The sequence below is a fragment of the Cydia fagiglandana genome, chromosome 10, assembly GCF_963556715.1.
Source record: "Cydia fagiglandana chromosome 10, ilCydFagi1.1, whole genome shotgun sequence".
NCBI classification, from domain to species: Eukaryota; Metazoa; Arthropoda; class Insecta; order Lepidoptera; family Tortricidae; genus Cydia; species Cydia fagiglandana.
The window spans coordinates 12321879-12337542 of NC_085941.1; the positions used below are offsets into that span (position 1 = coordinate 12321879).

Consider the following 15664-nt stretch of genomic DNA (forward strand, 5'->3'; position numbering starts at 1 on the left):
AACCCTAGTTTTAATAAAAAACTTTAGGTAAAATAATGTATTATGTATAATCAATATTAGTACAACCTATACAATAATATAATAAGATACACTTGGATAAGGTAACGTTTCAGTAATACGGCTCTTATTGCCACCATACATAAATTCTTATTATAGCAAATGCAAATAGGGTTGTAGGATCAACATATTCTAAATACTTGTTGAAAATGTTATAAATGAAATATAAAGATAAAATAAGTGTAAATACTTAGTGACGCACACAATATTTCGTCCTAGTGAAATATTTTGCTTTAGCATACATTCAGTCTTAATTATAATTTAAACAACAAATTAATTCACTCATATAGGTACTGAATAACAAATTTGAGGTTATTCCGACATATATGGCGGCCAATTCATAATTATACCACCAATCAAGATATTACTATATAAGCTATAATTAACCCGTAGTACGCCCATCACACTTATAAGATGCGTTGAAACTTTTAAAAGAGTTTAAAATTCGAAAAAAGTTATCGGGACATCATATTCTTTTAAGTATACTATTGCTTAAGATTATTATAAAAATAGTTCCTTTACAATACATTTGTATAGTATATAATAAACTCTGGATATTTAAACAAGATTACACTTTGGTTTAATCTCTTTATATTGCTTCAATTTACGAAATGGAACTTGCTAGGATGGAAATAACAATCCAAAGCCCGATTATCACGCCAGATAAAATTTGGGGCTTATTTTTTCGCATGAAAAACTGTGCCTACTCATACAGATAAAGTAAAATAGTGAGGATATATCACATTTCTGGTTGTTGGCTGGTTACCGAAATTATTAGACTCACCCGGCTCAATAAATATCAAAGTAATATTCATTAGGCAGTACGAGCTACAATATAATAGTGATCATTTCGTCTAGGTGCCTGTTTTATATGGACGTCCCGGATATTTAAAAACGTCATCTGAACTATAACAAATTTAAATTAAAAGTTCTTCAAGCGCCATAGGTGCCTTTAGGAAGTCTTAAGGCGTATTCACAAGATTCTGACGCATATTAAGGCTTCGTCCGACGTCCCACCACAGCGGGCCGCGAGCGCGGCGCCGGCGTTATCTGCACTAGGCGCATCACGCTCGCACACTGCTTGGATTCGCTGCAGTGATTCGAAGAATATATTATAACTCTTTCCTTTCTTGTTATGTATTATAATAAGTTAGTACCTATAGGCAAAGAGAATATAGTGTATAGAGAGTTACTGTAATAGTAAATTTTATAGTCACAGCAAATTTACTACCATCTTTCGACACTTTTAAAACACCATTTGACTTTGATCCTATACTCGAGTAGATGGCGATGCCATTTGATCTTCTACCCCGTTCCCCCGTCGTTATCCCGGCCTTTGCCAGGGTCCGTTTTCCTACTTGCTTTCCTCCACTTTGCGCGATCCTCGGCGTCGTCTAGCGATGTCATTTGATATTTAAAAAATTTACAACATATCAGTGAAAATAAGGATAAAAGTCAAATGGCGTTCTAAAAATTTTAATCATCAATCGAAAGATGGCAGTAAATTTACTGTGACTACAAAATTTAATTGAACAATTCGCCTCTATATAAATTCTCTTTGCTATAGTTGAGTTTCACTGTATAGCGGTGTAGTGCACTAGCGCCGCGGCAGTGTGCCGGTGCAGCTGCGCGGCGTCGCTGGAGTGTCGCGCGTGCGCGGCCGCGACGGGCAGCAGGCGCGCGAGCAGCGCGCGGTGCGACCGCTCGCAGTAGCGCGTGTAGCACTCCAACCCCTCTTGCAGTTTGAGGATTAGGCTGTCGTAGTTCTTGCGGACTACCTCTAGGATCTGCGGAATTATATTAAAATTGGTTGAATAAAACATTTAAAGAAAAATAATAGAGATTTAAATTTTTCACGGCTGACTTCATTTTCTGGTCATGTCAGCAATTCTACATTTTACTTCAACAAATAACGGTTTGCGAGAGCAAATGCACGAGATAGTATAATATTTTTTGACAAAAAATAACCGACTTTATAATACAGTCTAACATTATTTTATGGTTTTCATCAACATCAGCTTTTCCATATTTCATTATCAAATAACTATAAAAAATACCCAAATCACTACAAGTGTACGTGCCTATAATATGCAAAGAATTCTATCGATTTCTCTAAGATCCCATCGCTTTCAAACAAAATAAATCAAATGTGGGCCAGCCCTTTTTGAGAAATCAGGAATAAAGTTATATTATATATAAAATACCTACATAAAAAAATCCCAGGTTTAAAAACCTCTTTGAAGTCTGTTAAAACCCAAGATGATAAACGTATCAACTGTTAACTCGGACCGTTCTACTCCTAAGCGCCACTTGCACCTTCCCACTAACCCGGGGTTAACCGGTTAAACCTGAAGTTACCATGGTTACCAGTACAATTTGTCACTGGGTTAACCGCTTAACTGCGGGTTAGTGGGATGGTGTAAGTTGCCCTAAGAACGTTAGAATGTCTTCATTTACCTGGTCCTCCGTGGGCGTGGACAGGCTCTGCGAGTTGAGCCAGGACTCGATCTTGGGCGAGAAGTGTTGTATGATGGCGCGGACGTTCACTAGACAGTTGGCCAGCCGTAGGGCTTCCGCCTTGAACTCGCCGTCGCCGGTCGAGTAGCGAAGTGCTGACATACAAAAAAAAAGTTTTTCATGTAATAATTTGTTCCAGTTGGATAATATGTGTTGGAACGAAAGCACGGACTCGTTTTGTTACATTCGAACCAGTGGGGAGACACTCCTGACTTCGGTCGAACTCGGCTCCGTTCGGCTCAGCATGGCTCCGAGCAAAATTATTAGGGTTGACACCACTTGACTTCCTTTTGCGTGCACGACCACAGATAAGATAATCACTTGAATTTTGACAACCCTAAATAACCGAAAGGGATAGTGCCATATATTACAAAGGGATAGCATGATTCGACCCTGAACCGCTCTCAAACTTCGGGTTTGTAGGAAGTGTCCTTTCTTTACGGTAGTACTATTATTTCTTCTGTATTCGAACATAGATATGCTGCAGTACTCGAATGATTAAACGAGCAGCAGATTAACTGAGCTAGTGTGGTGATCAAAATGATCTGAACTTGCTATACTTCCTTAGAAACTAAGCTGCACTGAAATCTTTTTCACCTCCTCGTCAGCTTAAAGTAAGGACACTAAGCATGAAGAATTTCGTACATTGACCCGCCATTTCTTATCTCTATCGCACGCACATATTGCTTTCTCGCCGATGTATGCTACTGTGCGAGGGGGAGACCAATGCGCAATAGGCGCATGCTATAGAGATAGGAAATGACAGGTGACATGTACGAATGTCCTTCACTAACTCTGCTGTTGACTGAAGATAACTGAGGTTTCGTACGGCACGGCATCAGAGGTAACAGACACGTCGTTGGAAAAAAAATGTTTTTTTTTTATTTTCACGTTAACGTAGGTGTACGAATGGCGACTTACCCATGAAAAACAGGTTGTCGAAAACTTGGTGCATCCTAATAAGCTCGTAGTATAGTTGATCGTAGGAAGCTGGCGTTGGCAGGAATGTGTCGCCGAATGTGATGAACAGGTTGAAGATGTTCACCACCTGCAATAAATATCTCAGCATTAACTAATTACAAATAGAAACCAGATATCACAAGTGGAGGGATTTAATGACTTTAGTTTACAATTAATTTTCATCATAAAAGCGAGGAAATGGATATTTTGGAACCAAATAAGTGTGGATTAGAATGCACTCGCAATAAGCACTAATCAATGTGTAAACATCGTCATCATCCATCGCTTCTGGCAGCTAAGTAAGCAACACTTTAACTATTGACAACTTGTACCATGATGAAGATATTGTATCTCCTAAGCAACCTGCTTTCATTGGTCACAAGACACTTTAAATGCGCTATGAGGTCTGCCTGTCTGTAGCAGCCTCCAGTCTCTCGCTGAGCGGACTCGACACCGCTTCTGGTAGCTAAGTAACAACTGTAATTCTACTGAAAACTTGTTGTACCATGATGAAGATATTGTATCTCCTAAGCAACCTGCTTTCATTGGTCACAAGATACTTATGTTATGCGCTATGAGGTCTGCCCGTAGAGGCCTCCCAATCTCTCGCTAAGCGGACGCGACATCTCTTCTGGTAGCTAAGTAACCACTGTCTTCTTCTGAAAACTTACTTGTTGTGCCATGATGAAGATATTGTGTCTCCTAAGCAGCGTGCTCTCGTTGGTCACTAGGAACTTCAAGAGCGCTATTAGGGCCGCCCATAGAGGCCTCCAATCTCTCGCTAAGCGGACTCGACACCGCTTCCGGTGGCTAAGTAACCACTGTAATTCTACTCAATACTTACTTGTTGTGCCATGGTGAAGATATCGTGTCTCCTAAGCAGCGTGCTCTCATTGGTCACTAGGAACTTCAAGAGCGCTATTAGGGCCGCCCTTCGAGCAACACCGGCTTCCGACACGTCGGAAGGGAAGGGCCCAAGCGATATCTCACCGTACAAATCTTTCTGCCATTTTTTGCGGGGGGAAGGTGCACACAGTCGCACTTCTCACACACTTACATACAAAATCCAATCAGAGGCCCAACCGCGAACCACGTTCGACGTGTTGCCTCTCTATGGCACTTGTAAAATCATACGTAAGTGTGACAGGGAGGCAACACGTCGAACGTGGTTCGCGGTAGGCCCTCTGTAATGACGACACAAATACATAGAAAATGACACACGTCAAAGACAAATCTTGCAAACCTCGATCTCTTTTTGTGTACGGACGAGTGACTAGTGTCACAACACGCACACTAACACATTTTCGTTGAAGTATGTCATTGTATTCTGAGAGATGAGAAGTCGGATTTGTCGCTCGACCGATCCGTAATTTGTACTGAGCGAGCAAAATCGATAAATCCAACAATTACTTGGACTAAAATGTAATAATTGTATTTAAATGTAATTTAACGTATGATATGTAAAAAAAAATATTACATGTGAAATGTAACACTTTCTTTTTGTAAATTTGATGTCCCCGACCTCTTTTTATAACAAAAAACCGAGCAAACAGGCATTTTTGTGCAGCAGTGTTCACGCGCGCGTCTGGACTCGGTCTAGTGAAAAATCCAAGTGCAACTAGTTTTATTACCCGCGCTAGATTAGATTGACGCGCTAATCTTGTACCTCGGCAGAGGGGAAATAGTGCGAATGCCGCCTCCCTTCCGTGTTGCTCGAAGGGGCCGCCCATAGAGGCCTCCAATCTCTCGCTAAGCGGACTCGACACCGCTTCCGGTGGCTAAGTAACCACTGTAATTCTACTCAATACTTACTTGTTGTGCCATGGTGAAGATATCGTGTCTCCTAAGCAGCGTGCTCTCATTGGTCACTAGGAACATCAAGAGCGCTATTAGGGCCGCCCATAGAGGCCTCCAATTTCTCGCTAAGCGGACTCGACACCGCTTCTGGTAGCTAAAGTAGGCCTGTAATTCTACTGACAACTTACTTGTTGTGCCATGATGAAGATATTGTGTCTCCTAAGCAGCGTGCTCTCATTGGTCACTAGGAACTTCAAGAGCGCTATAAGAGCTGCCCATAGTGGCCTCCAATCTCTCGCTAAGCGGACTCGACACCGCTTCTGGTAGATAAGTAACCACTGTATTCTACTGATAACTTACTTGTTGCGCCATGATGAAGATATTGTGTCTCCTTAGCAGCGTGCTCTCATTGGTCACTAGGAACTTCAAGAGCGCTATTAGGGCCGCCCATAGAGGCCTCCAGTCTCTCGCTAAGCGGACTCGACACCGCTTCTGGTAGATAAGTAACCACTCTATTCCACTGATAACTTACTTGTTGCGCCATGATGAAGATATTGTGTCTCCTAAGCAGCGTGCTCTCATTGGTCACTAGGAACTTCAAGAGCGCTATTAGGGCCGCCCATAGAGGCCTCCAATCTCTCGCTAAGCGGACTCGACACCGCTTCTGGTAGCTAAAGTAACCCCTGTAATTCTACTGACAACTTACTTGTTGTGCCATGATGAAGATATTGTGTCTCCTAAGCAGCGTGCTCTTCCTTGTTGTGCCATGATGAAGATATTGTGTCTCCTAAGCAGCGTGCTCTCATTGGTCACTTGGAACTTCAAGAGCGCTATTAGGGCCGCCCATAGAAGCCTCCAGTCTCTCGCTAAGCGGACGCGACATCGCTTCTGGTAGCTAAGTAACCACTGTATCCTACTGATAACTTACTTGTTGTGCCATGATGAAGATATTGTGTCTCCTAAGCAGCGTGCTCTCATTGGTCGCTAGGAACTTTAAGAGCGCTATTAGGGCCGCCCATAGAGGCCTCCAATCTCTCGCTAAGCGGACTCGACACCGCTTCTGGTAGCTAAAGTAACCCCTGTAATTCTATTGACAACTTACTTGTTGTGCCATGATGAAGATATTGTGTCTCCTAAGCAGCGTGCTCTCATTGGTCACTTGGAACTTCAAGAGCGCTATTAGGGCTGCCCATAGAAGCCTCCAGTCTCTCGCTAAGCGGACGCGACATCGCTTCTGGTAGCTAAGTAACCACTGTATCCTACTGATAACTTACTTGTTGTGCCATGATGAAGATATTGTGTCTCCTTAGCAGCGTGCTCTCGTTGGTCACTAGGAACTTCAAGAGCGCTATTAGGGCCGCCCATAGAGGCCTCCAGTCTCTCGCTAAGCGGACTCGACACCGCTTTTGGTAGCTAAGTAGCCGCAGTAGCACACCGACGCAGAGCTCGTAGAGTTCCCCGGGGAACTTCTTTAATAGGTGGCACATCATGAATTCTACAAGAAGATCTGGAAAATTGATTTTGAACTTTAATGATAACAAAATTAGGTACTTAATTTAAAATAACGCATTAAACCAATTTGCAAGACCAAAGTAATCCTATAAGTGTTTCGTGAAAAAAAGTTTTGTATGGAACACTAAAAATTAAAAATCCAAAGCACGAAATAAGTGCATTGTGAAATTTGTCAGTTAGTCATGATTGTTAGTGTTATAGTCTGTAGATTTGTAACAGGCCCCGACGGCTAATCCTTTGTCTATTGTTAAGTAAACCCGCTCGTAATTAGTTACCTATTAAAGTAGAAGCTAGTGGTTGGGACGGTGGCTCCTCTGGAACTATTTTTCTATGACGCATAGGCAGTCTATATAATTGTACCTGAAAAATATGTTCCATTACAAGCTGTAGGTACCAAGTGTACATTTAAAAATGTGTAATAGATGTCATATTCATATATCTCCCTAAACTACTATTTTATAAAAGTATAAATGTACGAGTATGTCCTGGTTCAAATCCAGCTTCGGTCGCTGGTCTTTGGTGATCATTGGACCAGAACTAAATCCATAACGTAGGTTTCGTTCACATTGCACAAAGAGTAAAAGAAAGAAAGGAACTATGTAATCTAATAATCCATCTCAGATTTGTTTATCCCTTTACTTTGGTCCCTTACCTTAAAAGTAAGATTCTGGTCGTGCATGATGGAGTTAGCGAACTGTTCCTCGACGATGCAAGTGAGCGTGATGAAGCAAAGACTGCATTTGTTGACGCTACTCTCAGTCTTCGTGTCCGCCATCACTATTGAACTGTGCACAAATGAAAAGAATTAAAGCAATAAACAATAATCGCGTCAGTAGAAAATTTACCTCCGTTTCCTCTGACTCCCACCGTGAGTGTATCTATTTTATAAAAAATTTATAAATAATCAATAATAGAAGTTTTCTACGTTTCGAAATGCTGAAAGTTATGTACGAGAATATGGTTCAAACACTTCAAACTTTCCTCAGTGTATGAAAAATGGTCTTGATACAACATGCCTGTTTACATACCAATATTGGAAGAAAGTGACGAGCAGGTTTGTCGGCTGCTCGTTATCTAGCGCCTGGATTTGGGCCGGATTAGGTGGACTCTGAAAATAAATATTTTAGATGTAGCAAAAATAAATGTGAAAAATCGCCATGTGAATCTCTTGCGGCATTTTGGTACCATGCACAATTGTGGAAACGAGGAAAAGTTCCGATCCCGCTGCCTCTATTTTTTAAAGAAGTGGTCAAAAGTGGCCGTTGGTGCTGGTTGGTGGCGGTTGATGCTGCTTCGTAGAGCATTCCTTCATAGTACCTGTTGCGGAGGTAGAGTGGCCGGGGGAGAGGGCGGCGCGGAGGCGGCGGCGGACGAGTGCGCGAGCGTCGTCATGAAGTTCCGGTTGATGCTGCTTCGTAGAGCATTCCTTCATAGTACCTGTTGCGGAGGTAGAGTGGCCGGGGGTGAGGGCGGCGCGGAGGCGGCGGCGGGCGAGTGCGCGAGCGTCGTCATGAAGTTGCGGTTGATGCTGCTTCGTAGAGCATTCCTTCATAGTACCTGTTGCGGAGGTAGAGTGGCCGGGGGTGAGGGCGGCGCGGAGGCGGCGGCGGACGAGTGCGCGAGCGTCGTCATGAAGTTGCGGTTCAGGTGCGCCGCTTCGTAGAGGGCGAGCAGCATGCCTTCTTCGCCGCCGCTGTTGTAAATAATACACTAATAATAAAATAAAATTCAAAAAAAAAAAATGTTGTAAACAATGCAGTGTTGTAAATAATAAAATGAGACAACCATACGCAACTGTACAGGATCTGAGCTAAATTTGTCTTGTGTTGCGCTCAGTCCGCAAATATATGCCCGTACCGGAATTTGAGCCAGAGCCAAGAACAGTCCCAGCTGGTCTTTTTTGTAAGTTTTTGGCGAATGTCTACGGATCCGCAATCTTATAACACGATTTCAAAATAAGTACTATGAATAGAGTTGGTCATGTGCGCAAAATAGCTAGCCAAATGAAGTAATGTTTTTTCATGTCGATTTGAAAACCACTTACAGCTATAAAAGTAGGTATAGTACCGTTATGGAACAGATTAAAACTATAAATACCTATTTCTTTGTCCCCTCACGACCGGCTGAGTGTCGTCACTGGTGAGGAATATCCCGCCCACCATACTGGTAAGGGAAGAAAGCCATCCGCCGCCTGTATTGCCCTGCATGCCGCCGAACACAGACATTACGAAATCGTTCAGCGCTGCCGTTATTACTTGGCCGTAGCTGCAACAAAAATATATGACTACACCACAGTTGCACCAAACCGTCTGCCACCGGTAAAATGTTCGCTATATTGTATGGGAATTTTCATAGTTCTTTGCTGTGACGTTAATCAGTCTGTCAATTGTGGTTGATGCGATCAGGCCTTACACGTGGCCTTACTCTAACTTATAAGGTAAAATTACCTACGTAAGTCTTACTGAACATCTGTTACTAATAAGGTGATGGTACACCAACACAACCCTAAATTTTTTCGTGATTTCAAGGTTGATCTTGCATTGATTACTAATTGCTAAACAGGCTGTACTAAACAAGTCTTAGTTTCCTTTCTGGGTTAAAAAACAAGTACCAGTTAAATCCCGCTATTGATTTTCTTCACTGAATTGGGCCGCGTCATAATATACTCAAGGGGAGGCCTATGTTCAGCAGTGGACGTCTTATGGCTGAGATGATGATGATGATAATATACTCGTACATCTGCGGTATTCTTACCCATTTAGTGCCAGTTCATCATCAAGTATTGACAGCTTGACTACATAGGGATTAGTAGACTCCTGCTTTTTGTAGCTCACCAAAAACATGAGTAGCATTACCACATCGTATCCTGCAATAAAAGTAGAGCTTTGAGCTCAATAACAACAACGAACATAACAAATTTTACTCTATTTTAGTATGTTGTCATAACAAAAAAACCGGCCATGTGCGAGTCGGCCTCGCGCTCCAAGGGTTCCGTACATTACACAATTTTTAAAAATGTATTTTTTTATGTGAAACGTGAGTGAATCTCTTTAAAAAAATCCGTAGGGGTCGGATCAAAAACTAAGTAATTAAGTCTGACTCACGCTTGACTGTACATTTCTAATAGGTTTTCCTGTCATCTATAGGTATAGACCTATTTGATGTATTTTTTTCAAAATTTTACACCCAGAAGTTTCGGAGATAAAGGGGGGGAATGGTCATTTTTTGCCTATTCTCTTGAATTACTTCTAAACTGTTTATTCGAAAATTATAAAAAAAATATATTTGAGATCCTTATAATAAGCTCTTTCATTTGATATGTAACATGATATAGTTTGAAAAACTTATTTTTTTAATTTTCTCATTTACCCCCCAAAAGTGGCCCCCATGTTTAAAATTCATTGGTTTACGTTTCATATCCGTATTTGGGTCACAAACTTACATATGTGTACCAAATTTCAACTTAATTGGTCCAGTAGTTCCGGAGAAAATCGGCTGTGACAGACGGACAGACAGACAGACAGACAGACAGACAGACGCACGAGTGATCCTATAAGGGTTCCGTTTTTTCCTTTTGAGGTACGGAACCCTAAAAACAAAGAAGCGTATGACGGCGTATGTGGATTTCCAGAAGAGCCTACCACATACACCGAAAATTCGAAAAAAGATCTCTGCCTTTGTCGCTCTAGATTCATAGAGAAGCAGATTACGTTTTTCGATATTGGCGGTAGGCCTTCGCCCTTCAGGCTTTATTAAGCGGGTCTATACAGAACGAGCGAACGCGCGCCCCGAAAAAAATCTCTCACTGCATTCTGGCCGTGCATGCGTTTCCTTCGGGCGAGTTTACACAAACTGCGCAATTCCTCACGGACCAGCGCAGTTGAGATGACATCATACACATTTTTATAAAACCGGTTAAACGAAATTAGCTTTAAAAAGCTCACAGACCGACAGCTGGGGTCCATTTCGCATTTTCAATAAAAAGTTAATGAAGAGTAAAAGTAGGTAAGTTTAAGTTGAATGAACAAATAAAATAATAAATAAATAAAATAAGTAGTCACCATGTTGTTGCCTCTCAGTAGAAGTGCACAATAACTGCATCAGAGGCTCAAATAATGAATTTGTCATCACATACTCCACCAGAGGGTTGTCATCTATGTTGTCTATGCCTGTCGCGATTATTAGCAGCAGCTTTAAAACCATAGACTTCAAACTTTCAGGGACATCGCCTAAAATGTAATCAATTAAAATGTTATTATTTATTAACCTTTTCGACGCTTTGTCAAACACAAAAGCCGTCACTCAGACGCCACATCAGTGTCAAAACTGAAACTGAACTTTATGCATATGCACGTAAGTCTATGTTGTTCTGTGGTTTGTGACGGATTAATCCGTCTTCGGCGTTGAACCTACGGTGCGGATCACAGGTGTATTTACCCTAGGGCCACCCGGGGCATCCCCCGCCCCACAGGTGTATAAGAACACTAGTGTACTATTTGCTTAAATTAACATATTAACAGTAACATATAGTATATATTCGACCCTCCAACTTTCAACTCATCTGACTAGGTTCTTATCTTAACTTGTTTATAGTAGTAACTGATTGCAGTAGTGTAGTGAATTACTTTTTGATATGCCTCACGAAGTATGTCTGTGATAAATGTGATAACAAGTATGTATTGATTATTTTATACTAAGTCTATGAAGCAGTACACTTACACAATTTGAGTATTACAACTATTAAGGTTCTCTTTATTGCTTCATATCAGATGAAAAACTACCTTCTTAATAGTAATTACATATACTTTATATAAGATTAAATACTTTTTTACTCATAAGTCATAACTACACAAGTTAGATTTACAAAAAGGATACCTACTTAGGAATGGTACATTCATTCTTATTTTTGGTTTATCACAAGATTTTATCTGTATCATATCAATCAGTCAGTCTTCGTGACCTGATATAAGCTCTTCTGTGTTTTAAATTGCTAAAAAAGATAACTTACCTGACAGTGTTGAACTACAATGTTCCAGCAGTTTTTGCATCTTGGCATCTGCATTTTCTGACCCAATCAGAATAGTTTTCACGTTGTTCGGCTCTGCGCCCAGCCGCTGGTACATGGTCATCAAAAGAGCACTTAGTGTCTGAAGTGCATACACTAACCTGAATATGAGAAAAAGATGATTTATAAGAATATTCGTGTATTAAATAATTGGGATTGAAAGACCTGAGAATTTTAAATAGATTCATAGTAATAATAGAGATGTTCATTCAATAAGTTTAGAAAAGTAATAAAAAACATGGTAAATTATACTAACAAACTGTGTGAGGAGAAAAGTGGCTTAAAATCTGTCTGCACCAGGAGGCCCTAAGGCACTTCTCTGTGTATGATAAGGATCTTGACCAAAACTTAACAACCAAAGCGACATAACATCAATTAGAGATATACATATGTTAGATAGATATATAATTATATATGTTAATAGTTGCACTATTGTCTTAGGTTTAGCACCTGTAAAGATAGTTGTAAGTGTGGAAATAAATAAAATAAAATAAAATAAAAAATAAAATTTTTTTGTCTAAAATGGGTTTTTATGCTCTACACAGTACAACTGAGTTTTGACCCTACAATTTTTGCCCACCACACACATATGAGGGCCATTCTCTAAGAATATGTCTGCATATGTGTCTAATTGCTAGAACACTTTTCATACAATTTGTGGGTCGCAGCAATTAGACCATAGACATATTTTTTGAGAATGACCCATGAAAAGTTAATAAAAGCACAAAAGCTTTGAAATTAAGGTTGGATTATCTAAAAACATCTAGAGTGAACAGGCACCTTCTGGGCGAGCTCGCTCCATCATAGGCCACGTCTACGCCTTGGCTAGTCTGTGGCCATGAGTAAGCCCATTCATAATAAAAAAATAAAAACCGGGCAAGTGCGAGTCAGACTCGCGCACGAAGGGTTCCGTACCATAATGCAAAAAAGGAAAAAAAAACGGTCACCCATCCAAGTACTGACCCCGCCCGACGATGGGAGCCCCACTTAACTCTTTATTTTATTCTGTTTTTAGTATTTGTTGTTATAGCGACAACAGAAACAGGCTTTTACCCAATAGGGATCAGTGAAAAGAATTAACAAATAATACAACAACATATAAACAAACATTATATTCGCTGAAATAAATAAAGCTGTAATAATAAAAAAAAAAAGCGGCAACAGAAATACATCATTTGCGAAAATTCCAACTGTCTAGCTATCATGGTTCGTGAGATACAGCCTGGTGATAGACAGACGGACGGACGGACGGACGGATGGACAGCGAAGTCTTAGTAATAGGGTCCCGTTTTACCCTTTGGGTACGGAACCCTAAAAAACACCAATCTATATGGTCCCAGTGCTTCCTCCTTGGAGGCCCTAAGCCCTATAATATAATATAATATAATATTATTACAATATTTAAGTACCCTGAAGTTTCCGTTTAACATTTCATACCTGTTGGCTGTGTAAGTGCCTATATATTCATGGTCTTTTTCAAAATGACATCATAGCTTCCGCTGGGAGCCAGCAGCTCCCGAAACACTAATGTTTTAGTATTATATGCTCATAAATTGTGTAGGTTTGATAATTAGATTAGTATTGCGAATTGCATTTACCTTATATGGTGCTCTTGACCCAACATTTCAATACACTGAGCCACAAGCAGGTTCATGTTGTCCTTCATATTGAGCAGCTGCTCCACCGATAGTTTGTTTATCTCGGCTTCCAGCTGCGGAATTTTCGGCTTCAAAAGGAAGAATTCATCCCAAAAAGTTGGATTATCGCTCGTCAGGTCTTCTCCTCTGAAGAACGATTCGTATATCTGTACCACCTTCTCTTTCAAGTGCCTTTTAGAGCCAGAACCGCTACGTTTTCTCATAGCCATAGCCATTGTACAGCTTGTACTTGATAAGTTGACAAGTACGAGTTTTAAACAATTTTGTACCTTTAAGTTACTTTATGATGTTAAAACACTATTCACAATGTTTATGTTTTTAAAATACTTATGCTTTGTTTTCATAAGCTACAATTAATGAACATTTATACAAATTTACATATCTGCGGCATAAAACGCTGCCCGAGAAAATATTTTGAAGTGACACCGACATATGTAATTGTGACATGGCATGACATTGACAGTTGTTGGCTGTATTTTCCACGTATTTTCACATGATTTTCAATATTCCAAAATCATAATGAACTTCTTTAAGAATTTAGCACGAATTTAGTATCAAACTCTTGCAGAAGAATAATTCTACACATTTCATTGATATCTGTTACAGTTATCAATTCAATGACCGTAAAAAAACACTAAAAAGATGAACAATGTAAAATCAATCGTTCATTCCATGTCTTTGTTCCATGATAGTTCCATGTTCATTCGTGACCAAGGGCCCAACGCTTTCTGTTCTCTTTCACGGCGCAGCAACTAGTATCATTTCTCTCACCTCGCTCTTTTAAAAATGCCGTTTGCCAAAAAAGGACAACCATACTGTTGACAAGGTGGACTTCAAATCAAGTGTTGCCTTTCTTGATGCGCCCAGGCTGTGTATGTGTGCGTAAAAGCGTATATGTGTGCTCTTTTAGTGATGAGAAAAGTCGATTTTAATCATGTTATATATCGATAAACGCTACACAGCGGAACGAAATAGCGATTAATTGAAGCTTCAACATCTTCGTTAAACATAAACACAATTGAAATGCTAATGGATAATGAATATATTATAATATAATAATATAATTCTATTATTGCGGAACACCTATTTTAGGAGGTATTATGTATTTTAATTAAATATCTGAACTTTCCCTTGGTTCCCTGCTGGGGCGTGACTATAAAATTGTGATCTGATAACCACAATAAAGAATAAAAGCGTTTTTGGTCATTTTAGGTATCGTTAAGCCTTTGAACTAAAATTAAAATTGCAAGAAATGTCGATAGTTTATCGATATGACTTTATCGACATGGCTACAGCAACGTGGGCCCACGGACGTAGAGAGTAAACTGGATCGCGGACATTGGCTAAAAAGTGTGTCCACATGAGAAGTCAAGGTTGGGCGTTGCATCTCATCTCATATGCAATTAAAACTGCACGAGGCCATGCGCTTGGCGGGGAAGAGAACCCTATGGAGGAATCTGGTCTTCAACAGAAGGATATGATGTCACGATCCTCAGTATTGAGGGACCAACTGAAGAAGAAGAAAAGCTGTTACTAGTAGGCGTAGGTCTAGAGAGGCTACCTCGAAACCAGAAATTCGCAATTTGCGGGGATCTTTCTCTTTTACTCCAATGAAGGCGTAATTAGAGTGACAGAGAAAAATGCCCGCAATTGACGATTTTTGATTTTCACGGTAGCCGTTCAGTGACCACGAACATGGTCGATCGTCTGGAAGATGGTCCGCCGTAACGTCTGTCAAGAACACAGGTATGAGTGAGAGAGATAGAGAGACAGATATGGTGACAGAACCAGAGGGTCTACTGTCTACTGCGAACCATGTTCGACGTGTTGCCTCTCTGTCACACTTACGTACGAATTTACAAGTGCGACAAAGACGCAACATGTCGAAAGTGGTTCGGGGTAGGCTCTCAGGACAGTGGGGGAATTACATACAGTCTTTGCCGCCTTAGGCCCCAAGCCCTACATAGCAAGCACTAGCCGCCCCCCCTTTCTCAGCACCCATCATATAGACTGCTGCCCAAAATATCTGGCCGCCCTAGGCCCGGGCCTACTCGGGCTTAGGGCAAATTCGCAACTGCCTCAGGGCTACAACCGCGAA

At 40.7% G+C, this 15664-nt stretch overlaps 1 protein-coding gene across 1 annotated transcript; it reads right to left on the minus strand.

Annotated features, from left to right (window-relative positions):
• Window positions 1-28: 28 nt before the first annotated feature.
• LOC134667890 (armadillo-like helical domain-containing protein 3) lies at window positions 29-13995 on the minus strand. The gene is made up of 13 exons (XM_063525286.1): window positions 13507-13995; window positions 11852-12009; window positions 10905-11072; window positions 9598-9709; window positions 8941-9108; window positions 8401-8536; window positions 7872-7951; window positions 7496-7628; window positions 7119-7203; window positions 6606-6838; window positions 3496-3622; window positions 2515-2669; window positions 29-1844 (listed from the first exon to the last, which is right to left on the minus strand). The coding sequence occupies exons 1-13, from the start codon at window positions 13779-13781 to the stop codon at window positions 1632-1634; spliced, it is 2043 nt and encodes a 680-aa protein (XP_063381356.1). The 5' UTR covers window positions 13782-13995; the 3' UTR covers window positions 29-1631.
• Window positions 13996-15664: the final 1669 nt, after the last annotated feature.

Coding starts and splice junctions, on each gene's coding strand:
- LOC134667890 (XM_063525286.1), bottom strand. CDS start 13,781: ATGGCTATGGCTATGAGAAAACGTAGCGGTTCTGGCTCTAAAAGGCAC. Junction 12,010..13,506: donor GGTCAAGAGCACCATATAAG/GTAAATGCAATT, acceptor TCTCATATTCAG/GTTAGTGTATGCACTTCAGA. Junction 1,845..2,514: donor CCACGCCCACGGAGGACCAG/GTAAATGAAGAC, acceptor ATAATTCCGCAG/ATCCTAGAGGTAGTCCGCAA.